Below are 22,449 nucleotides of genomic sequence, written 5' to 3' on the forward strand. Positions count from 1 at the left end.
ACCTTTGGTGTGACGATGATGATTGAATGTACTAATGTGGACAAGATATCCTTAAAATCATATGGAAGAAAGTTATATAAAGAACCTATAATCTCACTGAATCAATGTGGACTTAGTTAAGAACAGAATACAATGGAGGCAAAGGATCCATATAGGAGATACTAATTCATTGAACTAAGGTTTAGTTATTGTCGTTAGGCTTACATTACGCTTGGTGTTTGTCAAAGGCTCGATTAGGCGTGAAGCTAGGTGCAGAACTGGTTGAGTGATTTGTCTCGTTTAAGCAGGCAGGCACCAAGGCGCTAAAGTGTGCACCTAATTGCCATGGATTATTTACTAAGATAATAGAATCACCCAGTGTTTTTTGCCTCCGGTGGTAGCGAGGGACGACTTACCCTCGATCTTGTTATTATTGTTAACTTGTCTTTTGAGCCCCTCCCAATTGTTAAGACGATTCTGCACGCTTTTAATGCTTATAAAGCTCCTTGCTAAAACTTGAATTTACTGCTCAGAATTGCAAAAACTCTGCTAGATTTGAGTTGAATAAAAAGCAATAAGTATCTTTAGGATATAAGTAGGCATCAATATTGCAACCAGATACTGTTCTGATATTTTGCAACATGATAATTATCAACATTTGTCCCAGGTGAAGATTTTAAAATAACGCTGCTATCCTTTTTCTTTTTTGACATTTGTCCGAGCAGTATCTGGCATATGGAGTTGAAGGGAGCATATTGCTGCTTCAGACGTGCGTTGATCATCTGAATGTTTATGGAAAAGATTTGAAGAACACACAGCTGGATCCTGTATTTGCTTCCATTTTCAGATGCATCTTGGACAAGCCAAGTTTCAGCACTGCATTTTCTGAATCCCTAAAGGATACTGCAATTAGTGAGGAGTTTTTGGTGAATCTCTCTAATGCTTTACAGTTGACAATATCTGAAAAAATTGGAGTTGGCCTTGCATTGTCAGACTCGGAAAATGTTGATGTCAGGAATTGTGGTAAGCCCATCTTCCTCCTATGAATGCCATTAATAGTACTTGGGTCCTTCTGATTTAATCTTTCATATGGTGGAAAGAAAGGGGGTAAAAAAATACGTGTTAACTTGCTCTATTTCCTTTATCCCAAGATGTGTTTTTGTTGCTTGTATTTTGCAGGAACCAACTATTGCATGGGTCAGATTGCAGAATTATGTTCCACCAATTCTTCTGTAGATGATGTCATGCCAATTCAGAGTGTTCTTTTGTATCTGGATCAATCTGAAGGCCTCTCTAAGCATGTAGACTTGTTTATGCATATGCTATCGCTCATCCAGTCAAAAGAAGAAGTCCAGTTCATTTTAACTCCTTTGCTTTCTGATGAACTTCGTGAAGCTAATTTTTTGAGGTATTATTATTTAAATTTGGTTGTGATTGTTTTATCTCTTTTGTCTAGAAACTTGTGCATTGACATAAGCATGATGTGACCCTGTCTTTTCTTGTGGCAGGAACTTAGATTTCTTAAATGATGGTGGTGAAGATGATTTTGATGCTCTTGTGGCAGAAATGGAGAAGGAAATGAGCATAGCGGACATAATGAAGGAATTGGGTTATGGATGCACTGTTAATGTCTTGCAATGCAAAGAAATGTTATCTTTATTTTTGCCGTTGACTGAAGTGACCGTTGCTAGGATACTTGGTATGATTGTACGTACCCACTCAGGCATCGAGGATAACCAGAATGTGTTCTCAACGTTCCGTGCTGCTCTTGGTAGCAGCACTGTATCTGATCCATCTCCATTGAATTCTTGGAATGCTGACGTCCTTATTGATGCAATAAAGCAACTTGTGAGTTCCATCACCTTAAATATTTATCAGTTAGTATTTTTGATGGTGCATTTATAGCTTGATGATAAGTAACCGTTTTACCACTTCTTTGCGTGCAGGCTCCTGGACTTAACTGGGTAACTGTAATGGAAAACCTAGATCATGAGGGTTTCTATGTTCCCGATGGAACAGCCTTTTCCTTTTTGATGTCCATTTACAAACATGCCTGTCAGGTACCTCTCCTTTTCCCTCTATACAATATGCATCTACGAGGCTACCCACTTTTCCCTTTTCTTTTGATGTCTTGAAACAAAGGGAAATGGAAGAAGGAAAAGATTTGGAGGAAACATTTTTTGTCTTGAAACAGAGGGATTTGTGCATGTGTGGTAAAATGGGAGGTGCAATTTAATTTAGTTACTTATCCACTTCTCCGTTTATAAGTAGGATCATTTGTTGGCAGTTCCTTTTGAATTACTGTTTATTTCATTCCCTCTAGTTCTTGTATAGTATGCTTCTTTCAGTGGGACCAATTTATAATGGTATCATCATCCACAAAAATTTGAAATTTACTCCTCCACATATTTTTTCTGTATTTCTGCCGGAACTGTAGGATCCTTTTCCTCTTGGAGCTGTTTGCGGTTCTATCTGGAAGAATGCTGAGGGTCAGCTTTCCTTACTCAAGTATGCTGTCTCGGTGCCTCCTGAAGTATTTACCTTCGCGCATTGTGGGAGGCAACTGGTAGGATGCTTTTAACATTTAGCTTATCTACATCCTCATATCGTGTATGATTGGTCTGAACAGCCACTGTGTTGGTGCAGACTTATGTTGATGCGGTGAATGACCATAAGATCCAAATTGGACATGCAAATCATGCGTGGTTGTGTCTTGACCTTCTCGAAGTTCTTTGCCAGCTGGCTGAGAGAGGTTATGCAAGCTCTGTTCGATCCATTCTGGAGCACCCTTTGAAGCACTGTCCAGAAGTCTTGCTTCTTGGGATGGCCCATATCAATGTACTGGGCATGGACACTGATTGTGAATCTTTCCTTTTTCATATTTTTATTCATCTTTATTAATCAGTGCCTTTGGATAATTGGCAGACTCTGTATAATCTCCTCCAGCATGAAGTTTCCGCCGCTGTTTTCCCTGTTATGCTAAAAAATACTGCTGCTAGTGGTATGATTCTTCATTTGTGGCATGTTAATCCTAGCATCTTGTTGCGAGGTCTTGTTGATGCATTGAATGTTGACCTGGAGAACACCTACAAAGTCTTGGATACATGTCAAGAGCAAAAGGTTGGATTATTGATTATTTTCCAAATTTAAGTATTTAACTGTTACGCACATATTTGATACCATTAGTATGTTATTGGAAATGATCCATTGTTGTATTCAGTCTTGAACATCATCAGAGTTTGTAACCAGTCATCGTTGGATAGGAAGACTTCTAATATGTTAATGTTCGGGTGTTATATGCATCATTGGTATAGCTAGCTTGCTTAATATGGTAAAAATGATTTTCTTGCATAGTTATTTGTTGCAGTCAGACTCAGTGTTAATTGCTTAAGAGATGAAGCAATGCGAAGCATGTTGTCATCGGTTAGTGGATGAAGCCATGCACTTCACAGACCATAGACACAAATTGATTCCAATGAGAAGCGGTCAATTCCTTTGAATCTCAATTTAAAAGATGATAAAGTAAAAGAAAAAAAGAAGGGGAAAATGACTTTGGGCTATTTAAATATTAACTCTATCTGCACCTATGCTTCAATGTTCTCTTTGTTGTCCGTATCTTTGTCTTCTAGATTTTGTAATGCGTATCTTTGTCTTCTAGATTTTGTAATGCCTTTTCTAGAACCACCTGTATATTTTTTACTTTTGATTTACTCTTTTTTTTCCTTTTCAAAGAAATGACTTTCTTTTTCTTCCATTATGCATGTTCTCTTATTCCTGCTACTCCTAATTTCGTTTTTATCTCTTCTACTCTATTAGTACACTTACTAAAATAATTTAATCTGAAATCTGCTGCAAATGATCCCTTTTTATGGTTGTTAAATTGAAAATGAAAAATTTGTTTTATGTTTGAAGTTTTCATTTGATGGTCTTGTTAAAATTATATTCTAATGGTTTTACTATAAGGAGTTGGATTAATGATGTCATTGTTGTATATTCATTTCCAACCAAGAGGTTGTGAGTTCGAGTCACCCCAAGAGCAAGGTGGGGAGTTCTTGGAGGGAAGGATGCCGGGGGTCTATTGGAAACAGCCTCTCTAGCTCATGGTAGGGGTAAGGTCTGCGTACACACTACCCTCCCAGACCCCACTAGTGGGATTATACTGGGTTGTTGTTGTTGTTGTGCGCTTCATTTTGACAAAGCGTCGCTCTTCACTTTAAGCCCATGGGCGCTTTTTTGCACTTTTCGCTTTAAAAAACCCTGCTTGCAGTTTAATTCTTCTAGATGATTCTAGTATGCTAGGCCCTTAACACACACACACACACACACACCCCCCAAAAAAAAAGAACTTATATGGCTGGCGTAATGGTTGAATGATATTTGTAGGTTCATTGTTCAAAGAAATTGAAGTATGTTTTTGTTTCATGGTTGATTCTTCTAGTTCTGTTCTAGATTAGCTTGTTTCTGGAATGGGCATCATTAAGATCTTCTGTTCTTTTACATATTCAAGGCCTTTCTTTGACTATACCCGGTCATTGATTGAAGTATAAATTGATTTCCTCATGTACAATTTCCCATTGTTGCATATCACGCCCTTCCTCATTCTTCCAGTATGTGGACTCATGATTTTTTGTGTGTTGCAGATTCTATCATCAGTACTGGATATGATTCCTTATGCTTTCGGCATCAGACTTGCTGCCCTTGCTTCCCGCAAAGAACTCATGGATTTGGAGAAATGGTTGAGCAATAACTTAAGCACATTTAAAGATATCTTCTATGAGGTGTGTTTTATCCATAATCTATAAATTTGAAAGGTTGTTCTACATTTTCCGTTCTTAACATCCCTCTGCCTTGTCTGTCTTTATGTTGGAGAAAATTTCACTCTGCCGTGTCATTTGTTAAAAGCATTATGCTTAGCTCTATATGCTATTTTCAGGAATGCCTTAAGTTCTTGAGGGAGGTACATCTCGCTGCTCAAGATGTTGCTTCCAACCGCTTTGATCCTCCCAATGCCCTTTGGACTATTTATTCAGAAACTTCTTCAACCTTTTTAAAGGTCCACTTTTAAGATTGATTAGTTTTAGATGACATGCACTTTAAATTTCATTTTTGCTCATCTAGGATCTTTATTTTCAGGTACTTAAGTCTCATTCTGGCCTAGTTTCTTCACGCCACTTATCGGAGGAGCTGGACAAGTTGCACATAACATACATGGATGCTAATTCAAGGCTTAAGAGTGTTGGTGGTGCTGATTCATCCACTTCTGATGGTTCTGATGATATTGAAGCGGAAGCAAACATATACTTCCATCAAATGTTCTCTGGTCAGCTGACTAATGATGCAACAGTTCAAATGCTTGCTCGTTTCAAAGAATCGACTGAAAAGAGGTCAATTTTACAAGAATCCATTTAAATGATTTGTTTAAATGCCATGCACAAGGAAAGCAAGTCATTTTTGCTTTTCTTTTTCACTTCTTTGGTTCTTACAAAATTATGGTTGCTTCTCCTTTGGCATTGCTCTCTTTATGCTCTTAAAAGCCATGTAGCTGTTACTTAATATTCGTTGTTCTTCTCATTTTGTGTGGTTTTCTTCTTTTCTATTTCTGTAATGCGTTGGTCTGAGGGGTGAGGTCGTGCCAAACATGTGGTAATTATTTAAGAATTCGGATTAAACAGAGTAACTTAATGTATAATGAAAGCTCATTGCATGTGATCGTTGTCGGGTGAAGTGGGAAGTCCTATATTTCTTCCACTTTTCTTTATAGGCTTGGTTTGATATGCTCAAAATACCTGGGGGTTTCCGTCCTAAATGCAAATTCTTATCTTAAACATAGGTATTTGCAGAAGAGAAGTTTGATTGGTTATATCAATTAGTTGCGAATTTTCTTTAGTTAGTCCCACTGCAGTGTTCTAGCCTATATTCATGTTTCGTTAGTATTTTGCCATGTTATTAGATGTTGAAGTGATATTTGAAATTTGCAGGGAGCAAGCAATTTTCGAGTGCATGATTGCTAATCTGTTTGAAGAATACAAATTTTTCTCCAAGTACCCAGAAAGGCAGCTCAAAATAGCTGCTGTTCTATTTGGTGAGTTTCTCAGAGATTAATCTTTCAACTGCTTATCTTCTCCAATTTTCAGTTACATTTTCATAAATTTTGCTCGACTTTGAGGTGTTTTTCTCTAATTCTAAGTGTGCTGGTCACATAGATAGAATTTGCATTTTTCTGACAAATCTTTTTCAGTTATTTAATTAAATCTGGACAGTTAACATTCCTCTACAACTTCTTAAACATGTTAGTTTCCCTTATGTCCTTTGAGGGGCTATCTTTGCATTCTAGATTGCACCGAGTGTCCTTATCCTTCACTTTTCAAGTATTTGACATATGAAGGTGTTAGGCATTTGTAGCCAATGGTTTTTTTGCAGCTAATAGCAATAAGATGATATTTTAATAGCATATGCAGGAGAAGGAATTAAAAAAATTGGACTATTTAACTGTAGGAATTTGATCGCCATAGTCAATTTCTCATATTAACTAACTTGGTCATAGTCAAAGGTTGAGTGGACCTGGGAATTGTTTATCAATAGAGGTAAACATATGTCAGTGTCTGGTTTCATGCTCATCAGAGTGCAGAACTGTTGGGTTTGACTTGGTTCTCTATAAATTATTATACACAAGAGAATAGGAGCACTGGTTAAGGTCACCTTAAATCTATAGCAATTCTTTTTTGGTAACTTAATTAGACTGTACTCTTTTAAGTCATAAGATGACCGGACATCATATATTGAAACAAAGAGCTGATAGTATCCCAAATGAAACATTGCAAACATATATTAAAATGGAGGCAATTATCATGTTAACTTGATAGAGTAGCTTTAACTTTGACTTCACAATGTGGTTTCTCTGATATCAAAGAAATTCTCATTCTAGATTATTTATAAATGAGCAAATTTATTGAATCATTTTAACTTAACACAGTAACTTTGACATTGAATAAAAACATGATTTATTGGCAATCAAGCCAAGGGTCCTTGTAATAATTTCTCTATAAAAGAACTGCATGATTTTGTTCTTTTTTATCTGCCATTGAAAAATTATGATTTTAGATGGTGGCCTCAATCAAACTGCTTTTTAGTATTGGATTGATGAATAAATGGAATTAGTATTACAAGGTGGCCCGAGCAACAGCTTCAGAAATTTAGTTTAACATTCACAAAGGATGAGATACATATTACTGGTAAACACGTCTGGTAATGGTGGGACTGTTCGCTAGTTTAGCTGTACTACTAATAAGCTGGCCCAATTTCTTTTAGCTAACTACCTTCATTATAGGTCTCTCCATAATGTCTGAAGTCCCAAATTTTCCCTGAATTTCCCACTTTTAATTTCAATGAACATGGCTTAAATTGTCTTTTCTATACTGTCCTACTCTAGTGCTTACTTTCCTTATTTCTTTTAATTGTGTGCAAAAATAATTTTAAAACATTAATTAACTTTAAAGTTCAATAAGTTTATATCTGAAACCTCTTGTTTAAATTTTCTTTCCCCTTTTCCAATATTTGCTTCTTAGTTGAGTTATAATTCTTGCTGCGGTGTGAATTTGCTTTTGCAGGGTCACTTATTAAGAATCAGCTGGTAACTCATCTTGCACTTGGTATTGCCTTGCGAGCTGTCTTGGATGCGTTGCGCAAGCCTGCTGATTCAAAGGTTTATTTTCAGTGATTACACTTTTCTTAAATGTTATATCTGGTTTCATATTTACTAAAAAGCTTCTCTTCATGCAGATGTTTGTTTTTGGGATTATGGCACTTGAACAGTTTGTTGACCGTCTGATTGAATGGCCACAATACTGCAACCATATCTTGCAAATTTCTCATCTGCGGGCAACTCATTCGGAGCTTGTTGCGTTCATTGAACGGGCGCTTGCTAGGATATCACTGGCACATTCTGAATCAGAGGTAGGCCACAGTCCCGCTGCTGATCAATTCCATGGTCCTATCACATCTTCCCCAATGAATGCTGAGGTAAGTTATTCTTCTGGTCTGATTATTATTCTTCATTTAAAAAAGTTTTTATAAAGGATATTTTGCTGAATATTTCTTTGGGATTCCCGCTTGAGTATTTAATGTGGCGTCTATAAAGAATATCTCGTGCTTGGATAAGTTTTTGTTGCTTTGGTTTTATGGGAGTTGTTTCACACAGAGTACTTTTATGACCTTTGGTTAATCAAATAATTGATGACGTGCAACTTTTTTTTTTCCTTCAGGGTTCAGCATTTCCGGTGGTTGGACAGGGTAGCTTGCAGCAAAGTATGCAGGGATCCTCTTCAAACCAGCTTCCTCAGAGGCAGCAAAGTTCCTTAGATGAGAGGAAACCCTCTGCTGTTCTCTCCAGCTACTTGAAGCCGGCTTTATCATCTGCAGTGCAACCTGCCGCTGTTCCTTCAAGTGATACGGCTGGCATTCAGAAGGTATACAATGAGCTTGTGTCTGGCGTCTTTGGCCATATTATGATCAGGTTATGAGTGTCTTTTTTCTTGCTGAATTGTAGCCACAGGGTTCAGTCGGTGCTTCAGCAGTACTCACTTCTTCTCCTGGCTTTCTTCGTCCATCTCGGGCCGTTACCTCAGCAAGTAATAAACTGTCTAATCCTTGATTCATTTTTGAGTTTTCTTCCCTGCTAATGTTGTAGACAGAGGTGCTGATGGATGTGACACGGATTTGTTACAGGATTTGGTTCTGCGTTGAATATTGAAACGCTTGTTGCTGCTGCAGAGAGAAGAGAAACACCCATAGAGGTACTCTTGTTTGTCATCTGTTTGGTGACACTGCATGTTAGTGTCAATTCCTTCATCAACATGTTTTAGATAGGTTAATGTGCATGTTATTGCGTCTAAATATATGTTGCTCTATTGTGAGCATATCCCTATTAAATGGCTGTCAGTTGTCTATCTGTTTTACTGATATCATTTTCCTTAGTTTGCTTTTCCTCTCTACTTTCACTTAGTCTTCTAGGCTATGGTCTTTTTGTTTTCTACTTTGCTCAAGACGCACAAAATCCTGATGTATTTTTCTCCTTGGTAATTTCAACGGAATTAATGAGTTTTTCCTTGCAACACATCATGATGTTTGGTAGTAGTGTCTAGATATTGGCGAACCTTTTGGATGACAGATGGCATGGTTAAGTTGGTGAAGGGACTAATAAGTCCTTTTAATATCATCCGTCAATTTTTAAGGGAGGTCTCATTATTTTCGCAGGCTCCTCCATCAGAAATTCAGGATAAGATATCATTTATAATTAATAACTTATCTGCGGCAAATATTGAAGCTAAAGCGAAAGAGTTTACTGGAATTTTGGAAGAGCAGTACTACCCGTGGTTTGCTCAGTATATGGTGATGAAAAGGTGAGTTTACGCTATAATTCTTGTGTTTAGTGTACCGTGGTTTTCTCTGTTATGGTGATGAAAAGGTTAGTGTACGATATATTTCTTCTGTTTAATGTATTTATTTTATGGTAAAAAAAGATCATTATAGTGGGCTGATTTTATTTGTAACTTCGAATTTGCACATTCTTTTTCCCTTCCGCCCTAACTTTGGTGCTTCTTTTATGCTATTGCTGATTCACTGACAGAGCAAGCATTGAGCCAAATTTTCATGACTTGTACCTGAAGTTCCTAGATAAAGTAACTTCAAAAGCTTTGTACAAGGAGATTGTGCAAGCAACCTACGAGAATTGCAAGGTTCATATAACTACAGCTCATTACTCGAGACAGTGCTGGTAAAGTATTATTCATTTGCTTCATATCTGGTTTGGTTTTCTTTCAGGTTCTTTTAGGGTCAGAATTGATAAAATCGAGTTCAGAAGAGCGTTCGTTGCTGAAAAACCTTGGAAGCTGGCTAGGGAAAATTACAATTGGAAGGAATCAAGTCTTGAGGGCGCGGGAGATCGATCCAAAGTCTTTGATTATAGAGGTTGTTGCTTCTTAGTGAATATCGTTCTCTTCCAGGTGTTCAGGTTGTTGAATTGGTGTATCTTAATCTCATGATTATTTGTTTATTTATTTTCTCTCTTGCGCAGGCGTATGAAAAAGGTTTGATGATTGCAGTTATTCCTTTTACTTCGAAGGTTGGTCCTACTTAACTTTTTTTTTCTTCTCTCCCCACCTCGCTTTCCCTTTTTTTTTTTTTTTTGGTTTTTGATGACATTCAATTTGTGTTGTGAGCTGCAGGTTCTGGAACCATGCCAAAGCAGTCTAGCATACCAACCGCCTAACCCTTGGACCATGGGTATTCTTGGGTTACTTGCTGAGATTTACGCAATGCCAAATCTTAAAATGAATCTCAAATTTGACATTGAGGTTTGTGTTTACAATTAATGTTTTAGTTGTGGTTTGTGATCTTTCTTAACTGTTTCTTAACCTATTTATTCTTCTTTTAGGTCCTGTTCAAAAATCTTGGTGTGGATCTAAAAGAGGTAGTTCCAACTTCTCTTCTCAAGGACAGGGTGAGAGAAGTGGAAGGAAATCCTGACTTCTCAAACAAGGATGTTGGATCTTCCCAACCACCTATCGTGGGTGATGTCAAATCTGGCATTATATCTTCACTAAACCAGGTTGAACTACCCCTTGAGGTTCCCAGTCCTTCTCATCCTAGTGGCCCTTCGCGTATTTTAACTCAGGTTTGGGTTTTTTCTGGTTTTGTTGTGTCAATGGCTTTTTATGTATGTTACTTTAATGAACTAATAACGGGGTGGATTCAGTATGCTGCTCCTCTTCATATTCCATCTGCTCCAATGACGGAGGATGAGAAGCTAGCAGCGCTTGGGCTGTCTGATCAACTTCCTTCTGCTCAAGGTCTTTTACAAGGGCAATCACCTTTTTCTGTTGGTCAGGTTTGTTGGCAGTGATAGTGTTACGGTTTGACAAGTTTTTTTTTGGTAATGGTTCTTGGATAACTTTTTCTAACTTATAATTGTTCTCTTGTAGCTTCCTGCGCCTGCATCTAATATTGAGCAGCAATTTGTTGTCAATCCTAAGCTTCATGCTCTGGGCCTGCAGTTGCATTTTCAGAGGTTCGAAGCCCTAAATAGCAGTTGTTGGCTTGTTGCCCTCCAAAGGGTTTGGGTTCATTATTTGCCCATTGTATTGTAACCCTCTATAATGTGATTCCTTTCTGCAGCGTACTTCCCATTGCTATGGATAGAGCTATCAAAGAGATTGTGTCCAGCATTGTGCAGCGCAGTGTTTCTATAGCAACTCAGACAACAAAGGAACTTGTTTTAAAGGTTTTTCTTCTGACGCATCCCCTGCATAATTTTGACACCCCCTTGAAAAAAGAAAGAAATGAAAAGAAAAGGTAAATTGTTTTCGCACCTGATTAAGAACACATATGGCAGGACTATGCCATGGAATCGGATGAGACCCGCATATGTAATGCTGCACATTTGATGGTTGCCAGTTTGTCAGGAAGTCTCGCTCATGTGACATGCAAGGTAGAGGAATACATTTTTACCATTCGTAGTGTGATTAAGACATCTGATCTTTCTGACGTTATCTTGATGCTCTGGAATTTCCTAATCTTTTCTGACTTTGTTATTGGGTGAATTCTTTTGGTTTCAGGAACCTTTACGTGGTTCAATATCGGGCCAGCTTCGTACTTTACTTCAGGGATTGGGTATTGCAAGTGAGCTCCTTGAACAAGCTGTTCAGCTTGTTACTAATGACAATCTCGATCTTGGCTGTGCAATGATCGAACAAGCAGCAACGGATAAGGTATATTTCTGAATCCGACTTGTGTTCTAGGAGTTTGATTCATGATGTCATGCAGGACTCTGCATTCTATGTGTTGTTATAAGCCTAGAGGTAGGTAATCTTTGTTGTGTCATTTCTAACATTCAAAAAGTTCGTATCCTTTTGCAATTTGGTTCATGTCATTGGACTTCAGTTGCTTTTGTGGATCCAGTGTCTCACACATTGGGCTAGTAGAAGATGTCAGTTACTGATTGTTCCTTTCATTTGCAAAACATGGGGTATAGCCGATATAGGTTGGAGATGTTTTAAATCATCTGGTGTTTTGGCCTTAATTGCAAGATTACTCAAGATGCTGAATGTTTACGTTCAAATAATAGGAAGTGCTTTCAAATTAATTTGTTTTACACTGGCCCTTCCACGGTGTGGGATAATACTGGGTATGTTGTTGTTGTTGTTGTTCTACACTGGCTCTTAACATGCCACAACCCTCCTCTTTATCTGGACTTGAGACTGACAATGTGCACAAGCTCACGCAGGTGGAGCTGTCATAGTTGTTTCATAGTTGTCATAGTTGTCATATAAAAATACTGTGAAGAGCAGATTTAAATGCTTGGCAGTAGTCTCTGAACTTTAATCCAACATAATGCTAGTACATTCAAATTTATTAGCTTTGCATACACTTGAGAATTATATACATTCTCAAACATGTGTCCAAAATATTACATGCTAAACTGGTTGATCTCTGGTTTGCTTTGCCACTTGCTTTTCACTTGTTTTCAAGCAGTTCGAGATATAATTGTAATCATTCTGATGCTTTTGATTTAATATGTTATTCACTCACGTGTTCAATGTTTTGATGTTTTGGTTGTTAATATTGACACCATTGATAAACGTAAAGTATCAACACCATGTGATATATGATTTTGATTGAAAGCTAGCATTTTTCTGTGTCATGGGAACTTAATGCAACTTGCGTATTCTTCTAAACATTCGAAAAGGTCCTTTTTTGATATTAACTGTAATGCTAATCTTGATTACGAATCTAGATTTGACTGGACTTCTGGTTATAAGCTCATGCAAGTAGCTATGCAGTTTTTGAAAAACTGCTGCCAGTCTAATCTGTACTACCCATGTATTTACGTTGCTAGTAGTGTACTGGTGGATATAGTATGAAAATCTGATTGTGCTTTTGCTGGGTCTAAGTTGATTAATCCACTCTTAACCATTTTCCATGTCTTGTTTCTGTCTGGGACAATGCATTCGCAGGCTGTACAGACTATTGATGGAGAAATAGCTCAACAGCTGGCCATAAGAAGGAAGCACAGAGACGGTGTTGGTCCCACATTTTTTGATGCAAGCCTTTATACACAAGGACATATGGGTGGTTTACCAGAAGCTCTTCGCCCTAAACCTGGCCGCTTATCCCATTCTCAGCAACGGGTTTATGAGGTACTTGCTTTCTGTTTCTTCCTCTGTAAGAGTTGACTGATTAACGTGGAAGCACAAATTTTGAATCACTTTCGACTTTGTCGCTCACAGGATTTTGTCCGCTTACCTTTGCAAAATCAATCAAGCCAAAGCCCAAGCGCCGTTCCTGCTGGTCCTTCAACTTCTTCTGGTAGCGGTGGCGTCTCCAGGGCGTATATGGCTGGAACTGGACAAATGAACCCCAACCTTTACTCGTCTGGCCTTGTAAATGCAGGAGTTAGTGCTGTTCCGCAGCCATTGGAAATATCAGATGAGATAGATACTTCATCTCAGCTTAATAGGTTTTCCCCCTTTGCACATTAATGGGCTCTAACTACTTGTCTTTTAGGTATTCTTCCACAACTGATAGTGATTTGGATTTCTTGTTTCTTTCCTCCTATCATATTTCAGTGCATCTTCTCCCCATCTTGGGATGGGTGATAGTGCGGCTTCTAACAATTTTGAAACCGAGGCTATTGCTGAACCATTCACATCGGTGTCAGCTCCTGAATTGCATCCACTGGAACCTTCAAACATTGCAAAGGTTGGTTAAAAGAAGTGAATTTTTCAAAAACATGATGAGAAAAATTGGACTTTTCCTTTGTACGCCATGGGCCGTTCTTTTTCTTGCGTATTGGAATGAAAAGCGTCGAAAGTGAGTGGAATGGCTATTGAGGAGATTCATATAGCCGACCCCATTAGATTGGGACTAGTGGTTGTTTTGTATAGGCATTTTGGCCATGAAACAACTTATGTGATCAACAATTTTAATCATCTCTTACAGGAGCCGGGAGCTTCTTTACAGCCATCGAATGCAACAGCTGCCTCTGAACGTGTTGGAAATAGTATCTCGGAACCGTTGCTGACAACTGGTGATGCTTTGGATAAGTACCAGATTATTTCTGAAAAGGTTTGAGTATTCTTCCTTCTTTCTGCTAATCTGTTTCATGAATATAGGGTTTAAACACGCTGCTTTGATGCCTGAGGTGTGTTTGTTTCCCTACAAATTCCTGAAAACTATCATCGGGATATATGTATTGTCTTTGGATTTATGCAGATAGCTTGGTTGTGCATAATGCTATTTATGTATTTTTCTATTAATCCTTGTAAACCTGCCTAGAGATACCGAAGTTCAATAGTTTAGTGACTTTACTCCATCTCGATTTTGTCAAGATGAACCGACATCTTACATGACTCCAGTGGACAATAGGAGCTCCTTACGGATATTTGCTGTCGATAACGCACGTGTATCTGACTTTCACACTATGCCAGCTAACATAGTTTGAAAGTAAACCATATTTACATGCAAGCGTTTTCTGTCCAAGTGTCATGCTGTTCAGAGTCATGATTGTGGATACATATGAAAGAAAATAGTTTGCGTATCTGTGCTTTCTGGTAGCTCGTTAGGGATTGAGGAATTAGGGTTTGCATGAATCTAAGTGGCATTTTGTGCATGTACCAAGATGGGAAATGGCTCCTGTGACTGACGGCAAGTTGTGTTTGAAGATTGTGATTACTTCTCAAAGATGGATAATTAATGTTTCTCGACAAGGATCTATACCTGTAAAGCTGCTCGTCTCTCTCTTTGGGAATTAGGAAGAAGAAAGAGGCAGTGGGAGCCAACATAACAGTAAATTTCAGATGGATAAAATTTTTCATACGTTTTATGACAGTTGTAGTACATATGTATTACCGTGAAGCTGGTACTAGGAGGGTTCTGGTTTATACAAAAATATGTATAAAACAGGGTAAGCCTGAAGAGAGTACTTTATCAAAAGTGTCTACTTCATACCAGAGTTTCTTTGTCATGGTTTATAGTTGCTCTCTTATATTCTCTCTTGTCACTTTAGGTTCATTCAGTACTTGATGTCATTCCATCTGATTTGTTTGTTTGCAGATATCTTCTCCCTTTTTATTTCTTGCTAGTGTACTGTAGCTAATATTATCGCATTTGGTACTTGTGCAGCTGGAAAGCCTGGTGAGTGAAGAAGCTAAGGAGGCAGAAATTCAGGTATCCCTCTCAGGCATTGTTTTGTGAAGAAAACTAGAATGCTGTTACATTGGTGATTTTGGCACTTATTATCTTTCCGTGTGGTCTGTTTGTTAGAAGTATTATCGGCAAAAACTTGTTTCAATAGATCTGTGTGGGAAAATTCCCTTATGTTTACTTGTTTCTTTGCAGGCGCTTATTGCTGAAGTTCCGGTAATCATCCTCAAATGTATTAGTAGAGATGAGGCTGCCTTGGCAGTGGCCCAGAAGGTAAATCTTCAGAATTGTATGGAAAGAATTTCTGGATCTTGAAGATTTCATATCTAAAGTTCAAAACATTCTTTTCTGCAGGCTTTCAAGGGATTGTATGAAAATGCATCAAATAGTGCACATATTGGTGCTCATCTTGCAATTCTGGCTTCAATTCGTGATGTTAGCAAGCTTTTTGTTAAGGAGCTAACTAGCTGGGTACAGAATAGATCCAACCTTCTTTATTATATTTATTTATTTATTTATTTATTTATTGTAGTCTCCTCGGTATGTTTGGTCTGTTAACTGGTACTAGAACGCATTTACTCCTGTTTGTATGCAACTTGAATATTTGCACTCTTTTGCTATCTTGTTTCTCCATCTGCTGTGCTGTGTTTTCTCAATATAACAATGCCATCTAATAGCCTGTTTGGCCAAGCTTTTTTTTGGGCCAAAAGCACTTTTGGCCAAAAATTAAGGTGTTTGGCCAAGCTTTTAGAAGGAAAAAAGTGTTTTTGAGGAGAAGCAGAAGCAGTTTTTGAGAAGCAGAAAAATGAAGCTTCTCTCCAAAAGCACTTTTGAGAAAAATACACTTAGAAGCAGTTTTCAAAAGCTTGGCTAAACACTAATTATTGCTCAAAAGTGTTTTTCAAATTTATTAGCCAAACACAAACCGATTCTCACCAAAAGTACTTTTTTGAAAAGCACTTTTGAAAAAAGTACTTCTCAAAATAAGCAGATTTTAGAAGCTTGGCCGAACAGGCTATAATATTGGTGTCCGAATCTACTGGTAGTTTAAAACTGTAGTTGTTTTAGGATATGCTTTTTATTCCTTTTAGAAGTTGTAATATGAAGATTCCAAGAAGAATTCTTGCATTTATGTGTGTATTTTTACATCACCTGCGAATAGGTATCTTATACGGTGAGTCCTCCTAAGACTAAATAAGGAAAGACAATCAATTATAATGAAGGAAAGTATCCTAGAATCAATCTACTCCTACAACTAAGCTAGGAAATCTCTAATCAATCAACACTCCCCCTCAAGTTGGTGCAAAAATGTCGCATATGCCCGGTTGTTGAGACCTTTCGTAAACACATCAGCTTGCTGCTTTTTCGATGACACATGGAACAAACTTAAGACGTCACTTGTAACTTCTTCTTTGATGAAGTGTCAATCAATCTCTACGTGCTTTGTTCGGTTATGTTGGGCTGGATTATGAGCTATACGGATTCCAGCCTTGTTATCACAAAACAAGGAAAGTTTCCAGACAATCTCAGTTCCTCTAGTAGCTTTTGTAACCACAAAAGTTCACAAACACCCTACACCATAACTCTATATTCTCCTCCGTACGTGATCTAGCAACTACAATTTGGTTCTTGCTTCTACAAGTAACCAAGTTTCCTCATAGGATTGTACAATAATCGGAGGTAGATCTTCTGTCATCTAGAGATCCAGCCTTATTCGTGTCTGTTAAGTCTTCTATTTGGAGGTGACCGTGTTTTCAGGTACCGTAAAATGTGAAAGACAACCTGCATATGAGGACTAGTGTCAGAGGGATAAATGAGTCCTCCAACCAAACTCTGAACGCTCCAACTCCGCTTTGTAACTTGTGATTGCTTTCAATGGGCGATTCTGCTGGCCTGCAACCTGTTATACCAACTTCTTTCAATAGATCCAAAAAATACTTCCTTTGAGAAATAGAGACTTCTACTTTTGATCTAACAACCTCAATTCCCAAGAAGTACTACAATTTTCCTAGATCCTTGATCTCAAATTCCTCTGCCAACAACTTCTTCTATCGAGCCATCTCCTTTTTATCATCTCCTGTCATTACTATGTCATCAACATAAACTATAAGAAGAGTGAGTTTACCGGTTTGATGTCTTATGAAGAGGGTGTGATCAACATTGCTTTGTTGATAACTGAAGAGATTATTACTTTGCAGTATCTGTTAGACCAAGCTCGGGGGGATTTCTTCCGTCCGTACAAGGCTTTCTTTCATCTGTATACCTTTCCTTGACTTTGTGCAGTATCAGATCTGAGAGTAATCTCCATAAACACCTCTTCTTCCAAGTCTCTAGGAAGAAATGCATTCTTCACATCAAACCGTTGTAAGTCTCAATCAAGACTAGCTGCACAAGACAAAAGAATTCTAGTAGTGTTATTCTTAGCAACTGGGCGAATGTATTTTGATAATCCACTCCATAAGTCTGATTGAATCCTTTAGCCACCAATGTTGCTTTGAATCTTTCAATCGAGCCATCAACTTTGTGCTTCACAGTGAAGACCCATTTGCAGCCAACCAACTTTTTGTAGGGTGCTGAAGTGACAAGTTACCAAGTTTTATGTTTTGACAAGGCCTTCGTTTCTTCAATCATAACTTGTTTCCATTTAGCATCTGCAAAAGCTTCCTTCCAATTCTGGGGAATAGACAGAGAAAAAATAGACCAGTCAAAAGCTCCATAGGAGGGAGACAAAGAATCATATGAGACAAAATTAGATAAAGGGTGTTTGATGGTGCAAGATTTGACTCCTTTTCTGTGAGCAATAGGTAAATCTAACTCATTAGGAAATGTAGATAACTCGCTAGTAGAAGAAGGTTCAGCTTCAGTGGATTGCATGATGGCTTCTTTATTTCTTGTTGAGTAAGTTTTCAAATCAGGCCTATCCAAACGCCCAATAGTCTCACCCTGAATTCTTTCTCCTGGATGATAGCATTTGTACCTTTTTTTGTTGGAGAATACCCAATAAAGACACATTTTAGAGCTCTAGGATCAAGTTTCCCGGAGTTTTTAGCGTGAAGGGTTTTTGGTGAAGATATGACACTTGGACCTAACTCAACCCAATAGCTAGCTCATGGAGGGAAGATTGTCCAAGTCCATATAGGGAGACCACCGGCCTATTCCCCAACCAATGTGGGACTCTAACACCCCATCGCACGCCCAGACCACCAACTGGAGCATGGACAATATAACACGGGGGCCCAAACGAGAACGGAGCGGGAGGAAAATATTCTAGAATCAGTCTACTCCTACAATTAAGCTTGAAAATCTCTAATCAATCAACATAATATAGTAGAATGGGTTCACCGTAAAAAGAAAAGTATGTTAGAATGGGTTTTGGATAATGATCCATTTTAACCATGCAATTTTTTTTTGGGGGGCCAGCAAGAGTAGGGGGGTTTTTAACTCTAATTGTGGTATTTTTGTGGGGTGGAAGTAGGAAGTGTCAAGTCTAATTGTTTTTTGTGTGGCTTATTGCTACAAAAAGCAATTAGTCTAATTGTTTTTTTTAATTGTTTTTTTGTGGCTTATTGCTCTGGTGCCAATTTTTTTTATTTTTTTTATTTTTTGTGTGTGGGGCTTATTGCTGCTGCTATGGGCTGTGGACAAAGAAGTTTGGCCCTTTTAGTTTATCATGCTCTATTACATGTCTGAAAGTGCAATACAAATATATGATAAAATATGAAGGTATGCATGGCACATCAAAATATCTAATTCTTACCCTATGAAATTGTTAGAAATTGGAGTGCCATGGACAGTGTGATGTCAACAATGGCTAGGCAGGTTAATTTAATTTCTAGAAAGTAAGAGGTCTCTAAAGTATATCGAATGTTGGACGCAGCTCTTTAAAAGTGAATTTTAATTAATACATCATATGTGAACACTTTTCTTCGAAATGGACTATAAATTTATGAGATCAATGCTTACTAAAATATCATGTTCCACAGTTCGAAGAATCAGTATGGGTCTTCTTCCTCAACTGGTCATGTCATAGTGTTAATGTTGGCGAGGGTGTTATCTTTTAGTTTAAACTCATGCAGGTTGCTGGCCCTTTCATTAATGGAACGGGCAGTGAAAATTAGTTGATTGGAAACTGACTTTTGTTGATCATCAGTGACTCCAAATTTATCTTTTGGCAGGTTATTTACTCTGACGAGGAGCGGAAGTTCAACAAAGACATTACGGTTGGTTTGATACGGAGTGAACTGCTAAACCTTGCCGAGTATAATGTGCACATGGCTAAATTACTTGATGCTGGCAGAAACAGTATGTACCTCCTCTTTCAACTGATGTATAATTGAGTGTATACAACATTAATGTTTTTGTTTGACATGCAGAATCTGCTACTGAATTTGCTATTTCTCTAATTCAAACGCTGGTGATAAGTGATTCTAGAGTAATATCAGAGCTACAAAACCTTGTTGAAGCGCTGGCTAAGGTACAGTTCCTTTATCTTTTCCTTTCCTCTTATCTTTTTTAGACTCCCTTTTTTTTTTCCTGCTCTGACAGAATCAGGTCACTTGCCTTTACTTTATCATGGTGCAGATTGCAGCAAGACCAGGGTCTCCTGAGTCTCTACAACAACTAGTGGAGATCGCTAAGAACCCTGCTGCTGCTAATGCTGCTGCGCTGTCTAGTGTTACTTTTGGGAAGGAGGATAGCAACAAACAATCTAGAGACAAAAAGGTTTCTCAAAATTTCCCTTTTTACAATATTGAGTTGTGTGTACTGTGTACCACTTCATCATGTCTTTAATACATTCCCGGATGTGCGAGTCAAGATTCTTTTTCGTTCACCAAGTCCACGAAGTTTTTGATGGATGGTAGTGAGACTCAAAGCAACAACCTGTGCATGCATATAAAGTTTTTCATGATGGTTAGCCATTATCCACCTAGTTTCGAAATGTGCACCAGTTGGCTCTCGGAGATTTCTCGGTTATCCAAGAAATAAAATGATAGATAGTAACGAAACCCAAACCAACATGTGCATGCCATGTGCTATATGTTGAATTGTGTGTACCATTTCGTTTAAAGAACACTTATTTACATAATTATGTCTTTAACTTGTAAAATTGCTTCTGTCTATCTAGTTTGAGATCTTACTAAACTTTAATCTGCAAATAAAAAGTAGCTGTCCAGAAGAGATTTGTAAACAACCCCATCAATAAAACGGTATTTTGGGTTACCTTTACCTGCAGAACACATTCTCATGGTGTTTAAGGCTTTTTATCTTCTTCAATCTTGAGAAATGTTTGTATAAAGTACTAGTATGTACTACCCCTTATCCCTGTCATACTTTCCTTTTTTGTCTGTCTCATAAAGAATGTCATACTTCCTTATTTAGAAACAATTTAACCTTTATGAGATGATTTATAGAGACACAAATTCAAAAGTCTTACTTTCTTTCTTAAATTTTGTGCCTAGTCAAACACCACCACATTAATTGGGCTGGAGGGAATTGTTTTAAATAGATTATAGGGGTAGTAAATATTAGGACTTAGCATAGCAGAACTGTTGAATGTGGTTAGGTAAATGATTATAGAAAATGTGCAACCAACAGTTGAACTCAATATTAGATCTGGATGATTTGTGTTTTGTAAACTATAACTGAAAAATAAAACAGGCATGTCCTTCTCTGCCTCCCATACGTTTTGATTTCACGTCAATACTTGAACAGATTGCTGGGCCTGCTACTGGTACCAGAGAAGATTATGGTGTTTCTGAATCTGTTGAACCAGATCCTGCAGGCTTTCGAGAGCAGGTATTTCCTTCTATGTAATGTGTTTGCAGCTTTATCCAATTGGTTAAGAATGATGTATAGTTTTAATTGGAATGAAGAAATTGTTAGTAGGTCCCAGCCACCTTAATTTCTTGTTCGATGCTGTTTTTATTTATTAATAGCTATCCCTATTTTTGGAGATGAAATGTTGCTTTAATGGTATCTTTTGCAATATGCTTCTTTTGTGCAAGTACAACTATTGTAAAGGATTAGCTGGAGTTGGTGCTTGATTTCACTTGTCTTGCAACAACAACAACAACAACCCAGTATAATCCCACTAGTGGGGTCTGGGGAGGGTAGTGTGTACGCAGACCTTACCCCTACCCTGGGGTAGAGAGGCTGTTTCCAATAGACCCTCGGCTCCCTCCCTCCAAGAATTCCCCATCTTGCTCTTGGGGTGACTCGAACTCACAACCTCTTGGTTGGAAGTGGAGGGTGCTTACCACTAGAGCAACCCACTCTTGTCTTGCCTGCTTCATATTTACCTATACTACTTGCTCCTTCTCAAAGTTATGGTTGTAGTTTGATTCTTCAGAGAGTTCAAGAGTTGATCTGGTAGTATTAGTTTGACCAGGCAGAGAAGTCAATATGAGAATTGTTTTATAACTTTAGAACGTCCTAAAGTTGCAGTACGGCATTAAGTTTAGGTTGGAGTATTACTTAATAGAATGATGTGACAGGAGAAGGATTGCCTTAGAGGGGTTCTTTTTATGTGTGGATGAAAGTGGAGGCCCCTAGGACTTTTAGTCGTGTACTATCACTAAAATAATGAATATTCATGAAAGAGATTTCCTTTTAGAGAGATTACCATCATTTTTGGGAAGGTTGGTGCCTTAGTTTAGTGGAGGGATCCCAGGAACATAGTTTCAACAAAGAAAGAAGAGGAAAGCCGAAGGCAACATATCGTAATTGATAAGATGTTGAATAATTACAACATTTTATCTAGTTCTGTTTATGAGAAATCTAATCCTAAACAAATGCTGGTACACTTCTAGTTTTATGCTGTTCTCTACTCTCTGTGACATGAACAGAAACATCAAGGAGCACAGTCTGTCTGTAGGAGCATAATGACCTGCTTGGTTTTGCAACATATAGCAAATCTTTTATATCTTGTGTCTTGTGCGAGCCCCCCCAACCCCCCTCCCCCGGGGGGGGGGGGGAGCATGTACAATATCATGACAAAGAGCTAGTTTTTATCTTGGCATTTTATCATCTCTTCCTGCCTGGCTCTTTCTTAAGTTGCTGTCGGTGTTATTGACATTTGTAGGTCTCTATGCTGTTTGCTGAATGGTACCGTATTTGTGAAATTCCGGGAGCGAATGATGCAACTCATGCTCATTATATCCTGCAATTGCACCAGAGTGGCCTATTAAAAGGCGATGAAACTTCAGATCGTTTTTTCCGCAGACTCACGGTGATTTTTACCTATTCCATTAGTCAAGCACTATTGTTTAAGTG

At 38.1% G+C, this 22,449-nt stretch overlaps 1 protein-coding gene across 2 annotated transcripts in view; it reads left to right on the forward strand.

The window, feature by feature from the left end:
- Positions 1 to 22,449, forward strand: part of LOC104120949 (uncharacterized) — a 32,101-nt gene that overhangs the window by 5,596 nt on the left and 4,056 nt on the right. The window contains exons 2-40 of one of the 2 annotated variants that reach the window (XM_009632828.3): positions 705 to 1,002; positions 1,159 to 1,387; positions 1,488 to 1,827; positions 1,926 to 2,039; positions 2,417 to 2,545; positions 2,626 to 2,817; positions 2,905 to 3,099; positions 4,620 to 4,757; positions 4,913 to 5,032; positions 5,113 to 5,363; positions 5,958 to 6,061; positions 7,587 to 7,681; positions 7,759 to 7,998; positions 8,241 to 8,444; positions 8,525 to 8,606; positions 8,704 to 8,771; positions 9,232 to 9,377; positions 9,605 to 9,713; positions 9,799 to 9,945; positions 10,052 to 10,099; positions 10,203 to 10,331; positions 10,412 to 10,651; positions 10,733 to 10,864; positions 10,959 to 11,044; positions 11,152 to 11,257; positions 11,369 to 11,464; positions 11,592 to 11,744; positions 12,990 to 13,172; positions 13,263 to 13,492; positions 13,602 to 13,734; positions 13,975 to 14,100; positions 15,157 to 15,201; positions 15,373 to 15,450; positions 15,532 to 15,648; positions 19,353 to 19,479; positions 19,551 to 19,651; positions 19,759 to 19,899; positions 20,890 to 20,973; positions 22,259 to 22,405. In XM_009632828.3, the coding sequence (XP_009631123.1) occupies positions 705 to 1,002; positions 1,159 to 1,387; positions 1,488 to 1,827; positions 1,926 to 2,039; positions 2,417 to 2,545; positions 2,626 to 2,817; positions 2,905 to 3,099; positions 4,620 to 4,757; positions 4,913 to 5,032; positions 5,113 to 5,363; positions 5,958 to 6,061; positions 7,587 to 7,681; positions 7,759 to 7,998; positions 8,241 to 8,444; positions 8,525 to 8,606; positions 8,704 to 8,771; positions 9,232 to 9,377; positions 9,605 to 9,713; positions 9,799 to 9,945; positions 10,052 to 10,099; positions 10,203 to 10,331; positions 10,412 to 10,651; positions 10,733 to 10,864; positions 10,959 to 11,044; positions 11,152 to 11,257; positions 11,369 to 11,464; positions 11,592 to 11,744; positions 12,990 to 13,172; positions 13,263 to 13,492; positions 13,602 to 13,734; positions 13,975 to 14,100; positions 15,157 to 15,201; positions 15,373 to 15,450; positions 15,532 to 15,648; positions 19,353 to 19,479; positions 19,551 to 19,651; positions 19,759 to 19,899; positions 20,890 to 20,973; positions 22,259 to 22,405 (5,703 nt within the window). The remainder of the gene's footprint in view (positions 1 to 704; positions 1,003 to 1,158; positions 1,388 to 1,487; positions 1,828 to 1,925; positions 2,040 to 2,416; positions 2,546 to 2,625; positions 2,818 to 2,904; positions 3,100 to 4,619; positions 4,758 to 4,912; positions 5,033 to 5,112; positions 5,364 to 5,957; positions 6,062 to 7,586; positions 7,682 to 7,758; positions 7,999 to 8,240; positions 8,445 to 8,524; positions 8,607 to 8,703; positions 8,772 to 9,231; positions 9,378 to 9,604; positions 9,714 to 9,798; positions 9,946 to 10,051; positions 10,100 to 10,202; positions 10,332 to 10,411; positions 10,652 to 10,732; positions 10,865 to 10,958; positions 11,045 to 11,151; positions 11,258 to 11,368; positions 11,465 to 11,591; positions 11,745 to 12,989; positions 13,173 to 13,262; positions 13,493 to 13,601; positions 13,735 to 13,974; positions 14,101 to 15,156; positions 15,202 to 15,372; positions 15,451 to 15,531; positions 15,649 to 19,352; positions 19,480 to 19,550; positions 19,652 to 19,758; positions 19,900 to 20,889; positions 20,974 to 22,258; positions 22,406 to 22,449) is intronic. The other variant, XM_009632829.3, reaches the window with a different exon arrangement.

The sequence above is a fragment of the Nicotiana tomentosiformis genome, chromosome 1 (assembly GCF_000390325.3).
Source record: "Nicotiana tomentosiformis chromosome 1, ASM39032v3, whole genome shotgun sequence".
Classification (NCBI taxonomy): domain Eukaryota; kingdom Viridiplantae; phylum Streptophyta; class Magnoliopsida; order Solanales; family Solanaceae; genus Nicotiana; species Nicotiana tomentosiformis.